Genomic DNA, 14,635 nt, shown 5'->3' with positions numbered 1-14,635 from the left:
TTGATCACCTGAGGCGAGCAATGAGTCACCCCTGGGAGCACAGGTGAAGGCAATTCACCTGTGCTGCTGGAAGGGATGGAGCCTGGCTCTATCTCTCCTGGACCCATTTAAGAGCTGACTATGAGCAGGGAAGGATCTTTCCTGAAATTCCCCCTTTGGAGTTTTACAGCAAGCCCAGGATAAGAATAAGCACTCTATTCTCTTTTTGATATAATGATCTATTTAGCCAAACTCTCTTCTTTATTTCATAATTATAACATCTGTATATTCATTGATTATGTAACTATAATGAAAAACGAATCTGATTCCATTCAGTTTTGCTTTATGAACTTCAAGACCTGAGCACACTATTGGAAAATGATCTTTATTCAGTTAAAATGACTGAATTTAGAAACAAACTGACTGTACTTACTTGTTGTATGCCCACAGCATATGTTTTTAGAAAAAACTCTGAGAATTCAAAGTATTCTTTAGTTACATTTCCTGGACTTCCATACCTTTAAAACAAAGAGAAGACAAACATTTACTTTCATTGCAAAGAGCCTTCTGTGTCACGAAAATACAGTGTTTTCTATAACACAAATGACCCTGAGTACCCTTCCATCCCCAACAAATTGTTTCCACAGATATTCTACTAAGCCATTATTTCCTACATGATGCCTCACTTCCCTTTTCTTTTCTTAGAACCTCATCCAGCGCAATGTTACAGTCAAGTAAATACAGCTGCACTGTTGTTATAAGCTCTGTAACTTCCACCTTGTTGGATTTCTTTTCAAATCTTTCCCTGCCTTTGTATTTAAGAATATAAGCAGTTATAGATGAATAAATAAAGATAAAAATACTTTTCCTTGCTAGTTTCTTGCCAGGATAGAGAGACAAATCATCTCACTGAGAGCTCAAGCCATTAGCTGCACCAGTGCAAAGGAAGAGGACAGCTGTGGGATTTTCTTTGGTGACTACGAGCTGTTAAACCAAGTCAACTGCCTTGTCTAACTGCATCCAAGGAACATCAAAGATTTGTAACCCTAATTTAGTTTTCAATCAGCTTGTCAGTCTACTACCGTTCAAAAAGACGAGCTACGATATGTAAAGCCCATTTCTTGCATTTCCACCACACCAGCTCTGGTCTGTCATCTTCATCGATTTGTAAAGTCTCCTATAAATAAGCACAAGAATTTTGAATTAGTTTTGTGTATTGTTGAGATAAATTACTTTTTAAACACACCTCACTGAGTATGCTAATACAAATTCAAAGCACTGACTAAAATTTTGGCTATGTTAACAGTTCAGGAACTCTACACTATTTTAATTAGCTAATATAAATCTGCACGTGAAATACCTGTACAGTGCCTGTACTCAAATGTTCAAAATGACACATGTTTAAAAAACTGAAACTCTGAGATAGACTTGAATAACACACAGCAGTGTCCACTTTTGCTTCAAAATTAAGCAAAACACTACTCCTCCAAATTCATACACCCAAACCATACGTAATGCAAAAGCTGTTAGAAATAATGCTGTTAAATAAATTTTCAAAACCAAGGGAAAGACAGTTATTGCTGTGTGATTCTGTGATTCTGTGCTGTACATACATGCATGCTCATACATTTAATTATTTGCTTCACTCTTCTTCTAGAGATGTGGAGGTTTGATGAAATAAAGAGTGAAACAGAGACAAACAGTGGTTTTTCAATGATCTCTTGCTTCTTTAGAGAAGAAGGCTAAAATCATTGAAAGCTTCCAAAATATCATAGACTGGAGTTTTCATATTATCACTATCTCAGACAATGAAAATCTGGTAGCTTACACAATTCTCCTGCATTTGTAGAACACTTATTTTAAAGATAAGAACCTCAAACAAATGACATCTTAAAAAACAAAACAAACTGACAAAATGACCACACTTACAAAACTTTTACAGTGACTGTTCCTCAATTGACAACACACAAGTGTAAGAGGTTTTGACAATACTAAACCTTACAGGAGGTACATTCCTGTCAATGATGGTACGGAAGATCTCCATCCACTGAGTCATAGTCTGGTTATTCACCAACTGGAGTGGCAATGCATACTGAAATAAAATAAAAATAAACACCTTCATGAAACACTGATTTTTTTTCTCTGAAGTGAGTAGGAGCAATTTCAACAGTAGCTACATTTCTAGGAGGACGAGGTTCTAAGCGAACTTAAATTAGTTTAGATTTCAATACTACTCCAACTCTATCATTCCTGGTACAATTTGCAGAGTAACTTCTGACTAGATTCTATTTGAGAAAAGTTCCTTGCGTTGAGTACTTGCTAATTCTTTTTGCCTCTTCCTCTTAGGGAAACTAAAAGCATTTTATTAAGAGAAATGTACTTCTCATTACTACCTAGCTACTATCTAATAAATTTTACTTCTCTACAAAGTCCAAAGTAGTGACAATATTCAGGAAAGGGTTTTCAAAATGAAATAGGACCTTTGGAACTTTTTTAAAACCCTTCCATCTAACAATAAATCATTTCAGCTTTTTTTTTAACCTTCAGCAAGGCCTCTCAGGCTGCACCTGATGTAGGATCTTGTTCTCTTTCTCATTCTTTAGAAGCACTTCTTCATCAAACTCACCCTTGTAACAGCCAAACACACCTCTGAAAATGCATGTGCCTCAACAAATAATTTCTCCCAAATCTTTAGAAAATAATGAGAGAAACACCACCTAATGAAGTGCACTGTTGGCAATTATAATGCAATATGTACTACTGCCATTTGCAGAGGCTAAGCAGCAGATTCTAGATACTCAATGTTTATATCAGATTATGTTCAACTTTATAAATATAGAAACACTTCTCCAGCAAGCTAACAGACAGGATGTGCAGAAATACTGAGATTCATTAAAACTGTAACACAGGGGATTATGTGATCAGTTTTTAAGTGGACAAATCTATAAAAAAAATCACATCTTTATAAAAGGTATTTATTGAACATTACTTTTCCCATCCAAATCGGTACTTTTACTCAAAGACACCCATGAGTGCACTGAAGGGGAATGTTGTACTCAGCAGTGTAGAAGTTCTGTTTTTTCTGTACACAGACACCAACCTGAACAAGAGCATAGAAGATTTTTAAAATTTGTTTCTGAAGAAGCACAGAGTAATGGGAATTATCAGGCAGAAGCTGGATCATTTGCTGCTGAATACGAGGCAAAAATATCTGCATTGCTGCTATCAGAGGATCTCGCTCCTCTGCTTTCTTGTATCTGCAAAGGAAACAAAAATGTTGGTCAAGGATTTACACACTGGAGACTCTCATACTTCTATTCACCAATAATTTAATTACTGCACCTTAAAGCAACTAAAATCCAGCATTCACTGATTGACTCTCCCTCCTCCAGTCCCCGTCTGATAATTCAAATAAATCATGCTAAATCTCTAACACACAGAAATCTCTAAATAGAGAAATAAAAAAACCCCACAAATGTTATCTTATACAAATGCTCTTTGCTACTGAGCTAGAAGCTCACAGCAACAGGGACTTGGCTTTCTCTGCCATTCATATCAATGCAAACCCAAGCTAGGTGGCTGAACAAATAGTAGTGAATCACCATTCTGCACTTACATTTCTTCTGTGTGATTTACACATATGTTCCAAGCACCAGATATTTTTTTTTCCTAAATGAGAGAGCTCACTGCACTGCTGCTAATTTATGCTTTCCAGATTTAGACTATCAGAAGGATGGTACAGTTAACAACATGCAATAGGACTACGTGACAGGCAGTACTGTATTATAACACAAAAGTAGAAAGTTATTTCTATTTGTATTTCCTGCATTTAGGGAATCTTCAAACAAAAGAAGTTATAAGCTAGGGTAAATCAGATCAAAATGACAAAGCCTCAAGAAAAAAAAAGCCAACACTAAAGTCATACATGTTATTCACTGCTGAAATCTCTGCTTACACACACTGATGATATAAAGATGATGAAGCTTTCATTTAATTGCAGGAAAGAACGCATATGACAATTATTAAATCTCATTCTCTATCAGAATTCCATGTAAAGCTGCCAGTGCTTTTAAGAATGTCATTCTTGGTAATCAGATGAGAAACCAAAGTACTGCGTCCTTGTCTACTGATGGACATCAACTTACTCATAAGTCTTCACCAGCTGATACAGGCACAGAAGGCTCCCAAGCCAGCTGCCACTGTTTTGAGACTGCAAGTAGTAGCCTATCTTGTCAACGACCGCTGTCCAATGGCCAGGAAAGTCATGCTTAATGATAGCACGCAGGCACATTGTCAGCTGGGCTCTGTGGCAGGAGGGAAAGAGAAACACAGTAGCAGATAAGTAATCAAAGCACGGTGTTTAATATTAAAACACAGATCTCAAATCTTGGCTTAGTGGCTACAACGTAAATATTGCACCGTAAGCATTAAAGCGTTATACATGTTTTGATAACCCTGAAAGTTATGGGAGATGGGAAAAAAACAAAACAAAAAAAAAAAAGTCCCAGAGGATTAAATTTGAGGAACTAATTTCAGAATAGCTCAACCACTTTTCTCTGTTCACTCTCCACCATCACCAGGAAATATCTGAAAACAATAAATTGCACAAAATTAGCCAGCCTTGTATTTTGAAAATGAATGGTTGTCCTTCTACATACTTACAAGGTTGAAATCAGCCATGAGAACACGAATTTGTATGTTTTTAATTAAACAAAACTGATCTGCGTTATAAACCAAGCCAGAGGTTCCTCATCAAATTATGATTTTCCTGGGATCTTCCAGAACAGCACTTCATGACTTCTGAAGCATATGGCAGAGTGAGTGAGGTAAAATGTTGTATTGCTCCTCTCCCTCCATAAACTCTTTGAAGCCACTCTGTGGCAAGACAGAACAGTTAACTGCCTGAAGTGAGGTACTATGACTACAGAGTTTTAGAGGCAATACATAAAAAGCTGTACATGCTCTTGGCTCTGCTAAGGAATAAAAGTCTGTAGTAAATAGTTTCTTTTATATTTATCTTTCCTTGCAGTCTAATAGATATGGAGCCAAAAACACCAAGTAATTCAATCAGAAGCTCTCAAGCCTCTCAAATTTTGAGCTTTGTACAAACTTGCCTTCCTCCTCAAGCCCTTGGAGTTTGTCCCTGTTGTTGATTTGATTTGTTCTCCTCCCTTGCTCTCATGAGCAAACAATGAAAAATACTGATATCACAACATCAGACTAGTCCCAATGTTTCTTTGCCATTTCTATTATCTGACAAATCTGAAGTTCTTAGTATTTAGAAACACCCTATTCCAGGTGAATTTTCTAGGGGTCAGTTTCAACTGTTCTTTTGGGTATAGATGGTCATTGTTATGTCAGAATATTTGGAATCCCGCATTATGAAAAGATGCCTGAACTAGTTTGCAAAAAACTTCTCATATTTCCATTATTCCGTGTTCTTTAGTATAAACTCAGCCTTAGTAATTACGATGAGATGACACAGTAAGCAACATGCCCTTACTACACTATTACAGAAACAACACAAGATTCCTTACGCTGTAGACATCCTTGACAAGGGGTTCTTTTGGTGGGGGTTCTAAACATTAAAGTCAGAGGCTTCAGAAAGCTGAACTGCAAACAAGGTCTTAGTGCAGGACCATTTATACCCTACACAACTCCTGTCAGATGTTTGTCTAATGTACTCATAAAGATCTCCAGTGACAGCAATACCACAGCATCCTAACACATTCCTCTATTTCATCATGTTTCTTAATTGAAGTGTTTTCCCTAATCCTGATTTTAATCTATAGTCCATCACTCCTCTTCCTGATATAACTACTGACAAAGAATATATCTTTGGGAACAGAGTTAATGGAGAGGAAGAGGAAAAGCCAGGAAGATGTTCATCTGTTTTTCAAAGATGCACATCACAGCCTTTCTCATCAGCCTCACTCTAATTAACATCATGAACAATCACATATTGCAGCAAATCTGTGAATCTTAACTATTCTTCCAGTAAAGACAGAACAGCATTTTCTTATTCTTTTAACATCTTACAATCAAGAATGTCAATATACATTTAAATGCTAGGATTGCATTAAAAAAAATGGGAAAGTAACTGAGGTAAGAGTTACTAGAAAAACAAATGGATTTTGAGCTGCAATTTTTGGATGGGTAATTCTGTATCACTGTCTGCCCTGAATCAGCTGCCATTACAAGACACTTCCAACTACACCATAAGGGATTAAATCACAGTGCTCTTAGCCAAGTTAACACATTTCTAAAAAAAAAAACAAATGCACATGAATACACTAAAATTGATCATTATTACTATATTTTCAAAAGAAGCACTGACAGAAACACTGACCAAGAGATTGAGATTTTCACATCTAGACTGGTAGGTCTGAAAACCTGAGCAAGAAAAACACCCCCTACAAAACAGAAGAATACCTCACTAAGTCAGGAGAGCGAATTATTCCTTCTACAATGTTATCACGAATCTGCTGCCGATCGTTCTCATGAATGTTGAAAGGAAATACTGCTTCTCCAGGAGGTGGTTCACGGTCTGGCCAGTACTGCGTCACCATGTTCTTCAGGTAGATGGCAGCTACGTGTAAGAGATGTGGAAATTATAGTTTAGATTTAATTCTAAAGCATCTCTACATTGCTGTGCTCAATGTGTAGTAGAGTTGAAAAGCAGAACAAAGAACAGAAGTGACAACTGAAAACCTCTGCAAGGGTTTGTAACAATTGCAAGAACTAAGAACAGCTGAGAACATTTTTACTCACATCTGAAATAACTCATCAAGCTCTGTAAGGGAAGCTTTGGAAAGCTCATGTAAACAAATCATTGTACACACAGAGAGGACACTCTGCTTGGGGAAATGCCCAGTATGAAACTGGCACATGGCCTACCTTCTATTCAGATAGAAATGTTTGTTGTGAATTCCCTAAGCTTTATCTCACTGCTAGGATTTCCCATAATCCCTCAGAATTGTTCTGTCTGTCTCATGTGAAAAACCATGCAAAATAAAGTTAATCTTCTATTGAAAATAAGCAGCATTTATGCCTCAGTATTGAAATGCCTGTAGGCATTCTTTAGAGAACGTACAAAATACACTGTAAGACATTAAAGTAACATTCTTAATAAACTCTTATCCCTTTAAGACTTTGGCTGATTACTGACTAGGGTTTTAAAGTACAAGAAAGACATTCTTGTGCCCAACTTTTTTTGTCATGACAAATTACCAACTATGAAAACATGCAGTTTGTAAAACATTATATAGGAAGAAGAGGATAAAACGTTCTTTGACTATGAAATGCCAGAATATTCAGAAAAAAAAAAAAGAAAAAAGAAAGAAAAACAAAAAAAAAACCAGATCCAGAAAGATCAAAGACTTGAATTGACTTTGTCCGTAGGTCTTAATGTTACACAGATTCTTGGCTGTTTACAAAAACTTAGGGAAATCTGGTGATATACAGATTTAATTTAAATGTGTTTTTCTATTTTATACCTCCATTCTCTAAATAACAAAACAAACAAACAAAAAAAACCAACAAAGGTTAAAAAATGGTATTTTTTCCCAAATGAAGGATTAATTTATGAAAATGACCTTATGGAGTCCAGATTAACCAACAGACTTTACCACAGGATGGTTTAAAAATGCCATTCAAAGTTGGATTGTCTTTGAAAATATACACGCCAGCATGACAAACAGCACATGTCAGCATGCCTCAACGCACTCAGGGGATTAATAGGATCTGTATAGGGAAAAAAAATACAGCCAACAGTGGTTCAATGGGAAATGCTGCTCCATAGGATAGAAAGAGAGCTGAGAACGAAACAGGACTCATCAATTTCTTGAAAAAGTTGAATGTTTTGTTAATCTGTAAAAAATACTGCGTAACGTTAATCAAAGCAGACTGTGAGCACTGGGAATCTGATCTTACACAAATGTACACCTGCAGTCAGCTGCACTGCTGTACCTGATCACACATACAGTGAGGCAATGTTTCTAGACATGCTCAGACTACAGATGTGTAACTTACCATAATGTGACCTTCCTTCACTTTCGTGAGCAAACACCATACTTATTGAATAAGCCTACGAGGCTACCCTTGATTGCAAACTATGTTCTCATCTTTCAGTCAATTTCACTTTTTCAGGAAAAAGGACTCTAATAGAGGAAAATTACTCAAATGAGATCCACTTTTTATTTTTATTTTTATTTTTATATATATATATATTTTTTTTGCTTGAATATCTTCAGAACAAGCAGAAATCATTCTGTTTTTATATCACTTTTGCAGTAATCCAGTAGGGATCACTATAAACACAGGGATGTAAGAAAAAAAGCAGCACAGATAGAGAAGTTTCTACTCTTTCCATTTCCATGTTCAGAGCAAACATGGACTTGATTACATTCCAGCAGCTCAATATTCTGCTGAAATTACTAACAGACCAAATTTTTACTGAAGGAAAATGAAACAAGGATTTCATCTTACCTGCTTGACGCACTGGAAACTCAACTTGATCTGATACTATGATTTGCAGTAGACTTGGAGCAAAATTGATGATTTTATAGGACTGAAATATATATAAAACACAGTTAGCAAATCATTGCTTAAAGAAGACTGTATTATCATAAGCTGAATAAGAAATAGAGGCAGGGGATTTTGTGGAGTTCTTTGACTTTCCTGATGAAGTATGAAAGGTTTTAGCACATGGATTTACCCAAATCAGCAGCATTCTAAATAATTACTTGTAAAAGCTGAGCGTATAGCAACACAGCAGAGGAATAAGTAATGTGACTTGGCTCTCTAACTGAGACTTGTGATAATGAATATTTAAATAATTCTGAGATGTATAATGAGACTCAGTACAGATCTGTCCTTGAATTATTTAACTTAGCCTCATAAGTCAAACAAGCCACGTATTTTTCAGCAATATTTTAATGGACTAGATGTATAGTGCACCATAAGAGAAAAATAAAAACTGGGTTAGAAAAAGAAAAAAAAAAAAAAAAAGGAATTATCATTTTTAATTAAAACCAAGTGCAGACAGATAATATTTCAAACCCCACAGCTTTCCTGGGAACTTAGTGAACGCTACATCAGCCATGCAGCTGAAGAATTTCAAAGAGAAAATAATGCTCACTGAACTTCTGAGCAAAGCATGCTAGGTTTAAAAGATGTGAAAACCTGATAGCATTATACTGCTGCCATTCACCAGGGGTCCTTCGATGTGAAGAACTGTTGACTCAGCATGGTGCAGCTAGTGCTAAGCCTTGGAAACATCAGTAGTTAACAGCAGGTCAGATCTTTCATCACTTGGATGATCAAATCACTATGTGTTTGATGTTCAGAGTGACACTTCTTGGGGGCTAGATGACAGAAGCTCTCTTTGTTTCACCTTGTATTGCCAGAGTATGTCTGGCAGTCCTGTGGTTACTTCCAGAGCTGGGCTTTAAGTACACGTATGCCACCTCCTCCCACAGACTTAGCCTCATTCAAAAGCTGTTACACAAAGGGATGTGTTCTGCAGTTCATGTCCCCGATTCCTTGATCGAACATTTCCATAATGAGGTAAAATTACACAGCTTTCATGATACTTAAGAGTAACAGCAGCAGCACAACTCTGTCTTTCAACAATTTTGCTACATCTCCTAACTTTCTGACCCTCATTACTCTCATGGTAATGACAGCACAGTTCTAACCCACTCTGAGTTCAGAGACTCATTTGATGTTTGCAGAGCAGCCCAAGATCTCAGATAAAAGCAGCAAAGGCAAACCATACTCTCCCATCCCTGTACACTTTAATTATCCATAAGCAACACCCAGGGTAAAGAAAAAGCAGTACCATGCAGGCCAGGAGCCCCACATATCTATGAACGCACTGAAACACCACCTTTCAGGGCCGCCTGGCTGAAGCACCCCAAGTTCCCAAACCTTTCATAACAGGTGCACTGCAGCCCCAAGACCAGCCTTGTGTTGGCTGGCAGCCACCACCCAGCGGGGCCCAGCGCTGGCCCCCTCTGAGGTAAAACAGCCCAGCCCCTCTTACACCCAATTCAAACACTGCTCACTGATGCTGCAGCAAACTCAGTCAGGAAAACCACGCGCTGCTTGCAACATTTGGAACAGAGGACTTCCAAAAAGCTGCACACAGCAGTATTTCTCCTACACCAGCACATTCTCACTGGTTTGTTGTCGTGCTCACTAAGATCTTGGGACAGACCCACTCCCTCCCAGGCTCTAGAAATCATACAGAAGGCAATTGAAGACAGCAGGTGAATCCACAGGTGTTCTTTGAGCAGAGGGAGAGGTATCAGGTGCGAGCTCAGTACAGGGAAGAGATGAGGCCATTTCCTCTTCTGCTGGGTGAGCACAGAATGCCTTAGGTAGGCCACAACAGCAAGATGCACAGTGGTGAACAGCACGCCTTTCTCTGCACCTCTGCACGCAAGTAGGGCATTTCCAAAAGGCCTTTTGTCCTTCCAGCTGTAAAATCAAGCTACTGCATCTTCATTTGCAAAGATGAACAGGTAGAAGACATGCTCATCTTTGCATATCCATGCAATAAACTGCTTGCAAAAATTATTTTAAGGCTTCCACACATTTGATTTGAATGCTCAGCTATCTGGTTTACTGAGTTCTGGTTTTGTTTGTGATGCATTTCAAATGCATTACTTAGAACCCCCATCAGTATTCATCACATTGGGCATACTTTTGCCATAGCTAATAGTATTTTCTCTCATTTTTATACTGGCAGTCATGTACAGGTTGTTAAAACAAACTAGAACTTCAAAAGATACTTCCTTCTTTCCTTGACTACAAGCACAGGCATCATTTTGGGAGATGAAAATGCACACGTATAAGAACCCCTACCCCACCTGCCTTCCTCTGCTACCAAATTCATCCAGTGTCAAACAGACCCTGCTTCCCATAGAACTTCATGCAAGCCAACTTCCTCATCAAATCAGTCTTCACTACAAATATCCAAGATTCCTCCCTTGACTGAGGTGCTCAATGCTGTGTTCACAATGGCCCTAAGATCTCTGCACGCTATGGCAGCCAACTGACATTCTCACATTTCTTTCTCTCCTCCCAGCACTGCTTCTGAGTTCCTGACAAAGCCAAATTCTGCAACTCCTCAATATGTAAACAAGCACTTGTATTCCTGCAAATTCATTCGTGCTGTCCTTTTGTCACAAAGAATTGTATTGCAGCAGGTTGAGCCAGTGAAGATGAAGGTTTAAGAACTGTATTGGTAATCCTATCCAAAAGGGAGTAAGTTGGAGGTGATTGTGTGTGCTCACATATCCAGACAATAATATTCCACAGCATTCCAAGAACTGGTACACGAAAGCAGTATTTAACTATCAAAAAACAGAAACCACCAAAAATCCATTAGGTCCATGAGACAGACCTAGAAAGGATAATAAATACCACGGATATCATAGAAGGGCATTATGAAAAAGAGGGTATGTGGAAACTGAGCATCTTTCTCTGGTATGGAAATCAACTGTTCTAAGAAAACAGCATGACTGACAAACGTGATTCCAAAGCACAGGCCAATCACAGTGCAATAGAACTGAAGAAAAACAGGGAAAAATGAAAGAAAAGGAGGGAGATGGAGAAATGTGTACACTTAAGAGAAGCCTAACGGGGAAATAACAGCAGTTACAAGATGGAGATTACTGACCTGACTGGCAATCCCTGCTCCAGTTTATCAAGAACCACATTTTAGACAACTGCCACACTTATATTTGTGTACAGGTCACTGCTGGAAATGAAGTTCGTTCATGACTCAGAGGTAGCAGAGGAGAACGATCAGAAATAGCCTACAAAGAACTGAATTACCTTTGGAACTGCTGCAACAAAAATGGAATGGAGTAATAGGACAAAGTAATGGAAGTACATTAAAGCAGGAATTTCTCCTAAAAGCTTGTGGCTCGTTAGTGAGGAACAGGATAACAGGACTCTGCTTTATTATATGATATGAGATAACGTAAGTGCTGAACATGAAGAAGATAATTTTAGCTTTAGGATATATAAAACAAGGCATAAATGGCATTGAACATGAGATGTTCTGACATGCTGCACAGATGACCAGATTGCACAAGAAAGATTACTTCAAAGATAAATGCGGAGAAGAGCCGTCCTCTCTTGCTATTAAATTTCAAAAATTCAGTTTTATGATAATGCAAAGGAAATACTGCTTGAGGCCAGGAAAACAACCTGGTGGAGATCAGCCTCTAACAATACATCAAAGTGGGTACGAAGAAGCCTATTCTAGTTAAGAAGTAAGATTGGTATGGATTGATCTAAATGGACCATAAATTAATTTAGGATGGAAACTGACATTTGTCTCTAGCTGCTGGAGGAAAAGAGTTGACAAACAGCCTTCCAATAAAGATAATAAGGGCAAGAAAAAGAAATAGTAACTTTAAATGGAGTATTGATTCCATTTCCGAAAGCAATTAGATGATAATCCAGAAGGCAGAAAGCAACAGCACTGATTTTTCTCCCTCTTTACTCAGATGCAAGAACTTAAAAAACAGAAAGAAACATTTTCAGACATCTTGCGACTCCTTACAGATTCACAAGTTTTCATCAACTTTAACTCCATCCCACATATTGTACACGGCAAGCAGAAGATGGAGTAGGGCCACTGTGAGGTTGTTGCTAAAGGACTCTGTGTCAGTACAAGCACCAAGTGCATACAAAAAGGAATAATATTGCCGGAGTTGTTCTAGGTCTGTATGAAGCACCAGTCACTGCCTGGATTCAAGCTTGAAAGCACTGCATGCTACAGACAGGACAACACAGGGGATGTTTCACCCCAGTATCCTCTAGTGCTTATCAGGAGCAGCAACACTACAGCTGTTGCACAGAAGTGAAGGTGACCCCCATTCTCTTAGAACAAGCACTGTATTACCTCTCCAATCGTTCCATGATGGAGCATTTCTGGTTCTGCTGCTCGACTGGTTTCTTTGCTAGAGCAAGATAAAAGCTGGAGCAGCATCTGGATGCCAGCTCATGCAGCTCACAGCACCATGTCAACGCTGACATTACATGTGTGGAAGTCTGACATGTAGCTTTGAAGTCTTGCTTCAAAAGCACTGAAAGGCTTCAAGATGTCAAAGGCCTGTGTTAGCAAATTATTCAAGAACACTTTTGTTTCAAAGGTTTGTAACAGACCCAGTGCTGCATCAGTGTGTTCTATCACTCACATACATCATACTTTGTTTAATGATGGGAAGCCTACACAGCAATAGGCACATCTTCACTTCCAGGTTACTTCTTTACAAGAGAAGAGAGAAATCTGTCAGCATGGCATTGCCACCATCCTGCTCTGCTCTGCACTATGTGCCTTACCTCAAGCACCAGGTGTGATGTGGGGCATGGCAGCACAGAAAGAACATAAAATTATGAGTGTCCACAGGGAGGCTATGAAGGTGGGTAAGAGTCTGGAGGGCAAGGTGTGTGAGGAGCAGCTAAGAGCCCTGGGTTTGCTCAGCGCAGAGCAGAGGAGCTGAGAGGAGGCCTGATGGTGGCTGCAGCTCCTCACAGGGAGTGGAGGGGCAGCGCTGAGCTCTGCTCTGTGTGACAGCGACAGGGCCTGAGGGAACGGCATGGAGCTGTCAGGGGAGGGCAGCTGGGGGTCAGGGACAGGGTCTGCAGCACAGGGTGGTGGGCGTGGAACGGGCTGCCCAGGGCAGCGGGCATGGCCTTGAGTGCCGGAGGTCAAGGGGTATTTGGACACCACTCCCAGGCAAAGGGTTTGGTTTTGAGTGGTGTTGTGTGGAGCCAGAGGTTGGGCTCAGTTGTCCTTGTGGGTCCCTTCCAACTCAGGATATTCTGTGATTTTGTTTCAAATAAAATTCTGTACTTCAACCTGTTCTTGACAAATGCACTTACAATCTTGAAGCTGGAACCTAGGAATTTTGTGAGAATTGCATTACCCACCATTTGAAATGAAAAGTTAAAGGCCACAATCTCAGAACTCATTCTAACTTTCCCTGAGCTCTACAGCACTGACAGCAATGGCAGTGCAGGCATTGTTGAAGTAACCAAGCCAAACGAACAGGAGATAAGTTCCGCACGTTATCCATCTCTCCAGAAGCATTCTCAGTGCCCTGCACTTAATCCATCCGTTTGCTGTGAGCCCTCGCCGGCAGGGATTAGCTGTACCCTGCTCGAAAGGAGCTTTCCGCTGCCCAAATAGCGAACCGAACCGGAAGGGCAGCCTCGAGGATACAGCAGCAACCTGACAACCCGCCCTCACGGCGTGGCATCTACCGCACGGCCGCGACCCAGAGCTCTTTAATAGGCCGGATCGGGCTTTGTACCGCAGCACTCGGCTAGCAGCACCGCTGACGCCCGAGCGAAGAGCCGCGGCCAGCCCTCCGACGCCACGCACGGCGCCGTCGCACCGAACGCGGGACGTTGCCATAACTAACCAAAGTTTAATTTAGCGCCGCTGAGCGGGGCTAAGTGGGTCCGTCAGGGCGAGGGACGCGGGCGGGACGCTGGCAGGGCCCCCGCTCGCAGTCCGGCAGCCGCGGCCCCAACCACCGCCCCGCGCCGCTCCCGCCCGCGCCCCGCCGCCCCCCGCCCGCGCGGCGCAGGGGAGGGCCGGAGTGCGGAGGAGGGGGCGCCCCGACCCCCC

The 14,635-nt window shown here is 40.2% G+C and overlaps 1 protein-coding gene across 1 annotated transcript in view; it reads right to left on the bottom strand.

The window, feature by feature from the left end:
• Nucleotides 1-8,548, bottom strand: part of IPO8 (importin 8) — a 37,821-nt gene extending 29,273 nt beyond the window's left edge. The window contains exons 1-7 of the mRNA XM_042837823.1: nt 8,467-8,548; nt 6,412-6,568; nt 4,125-4,283; nt 3,080-3,236; nt 1,982-2,071; nt 1,062-1,156; nt 413-497 (exon numbers count right to left, since the gene is read on the bottom strand). Of these exons, the coding sequence (XP_042693757.1) occupies nt 413-497; nt 1,062-1,156; nt 1,982-2,071; nt 3,080-3,236; nt 4,125-4,283; nt 6,412-6,548 (723 nt within the window). The 5' untranslated portion in view covers nt 6,549-6,568; nt 8,467-8,548. The remainder of the gene's footprint in view (nt 1-412; nt 498-1,061; nt 1,157-1,981; nt 2,072-3,079; nt 3,237-4,124; nt 4,284-6,411; nt 6,569-8,466) is intronic.
• Between the last annotated feature and the right edge of the window lie 6,087 nt (nt 8,549-14,635).

The sequence above is a fragment of the Centrocercus urophasianus genome, unplaced genomic scaffold, assembly GCF_019232065.1.
Source record: "Centrocercus urophasianus isolate 14NV4802_14NV808 unplaced genomic scaffold, USGS_Curo_1.0 seq_73, whole genome shotgun sequence".
NCBI classification, from domain to species: Eukaryota; Metazoa; Chordata; class Aves; order Galliformes; family Phasianidae; genus Centrocercus; species Centrocercus urophasianus.
The sequence above is the reverse complement of the archived record's forward strand: the minus strand, read 5'-3'. Positions and strand labels throughout refer to the sequence as shown.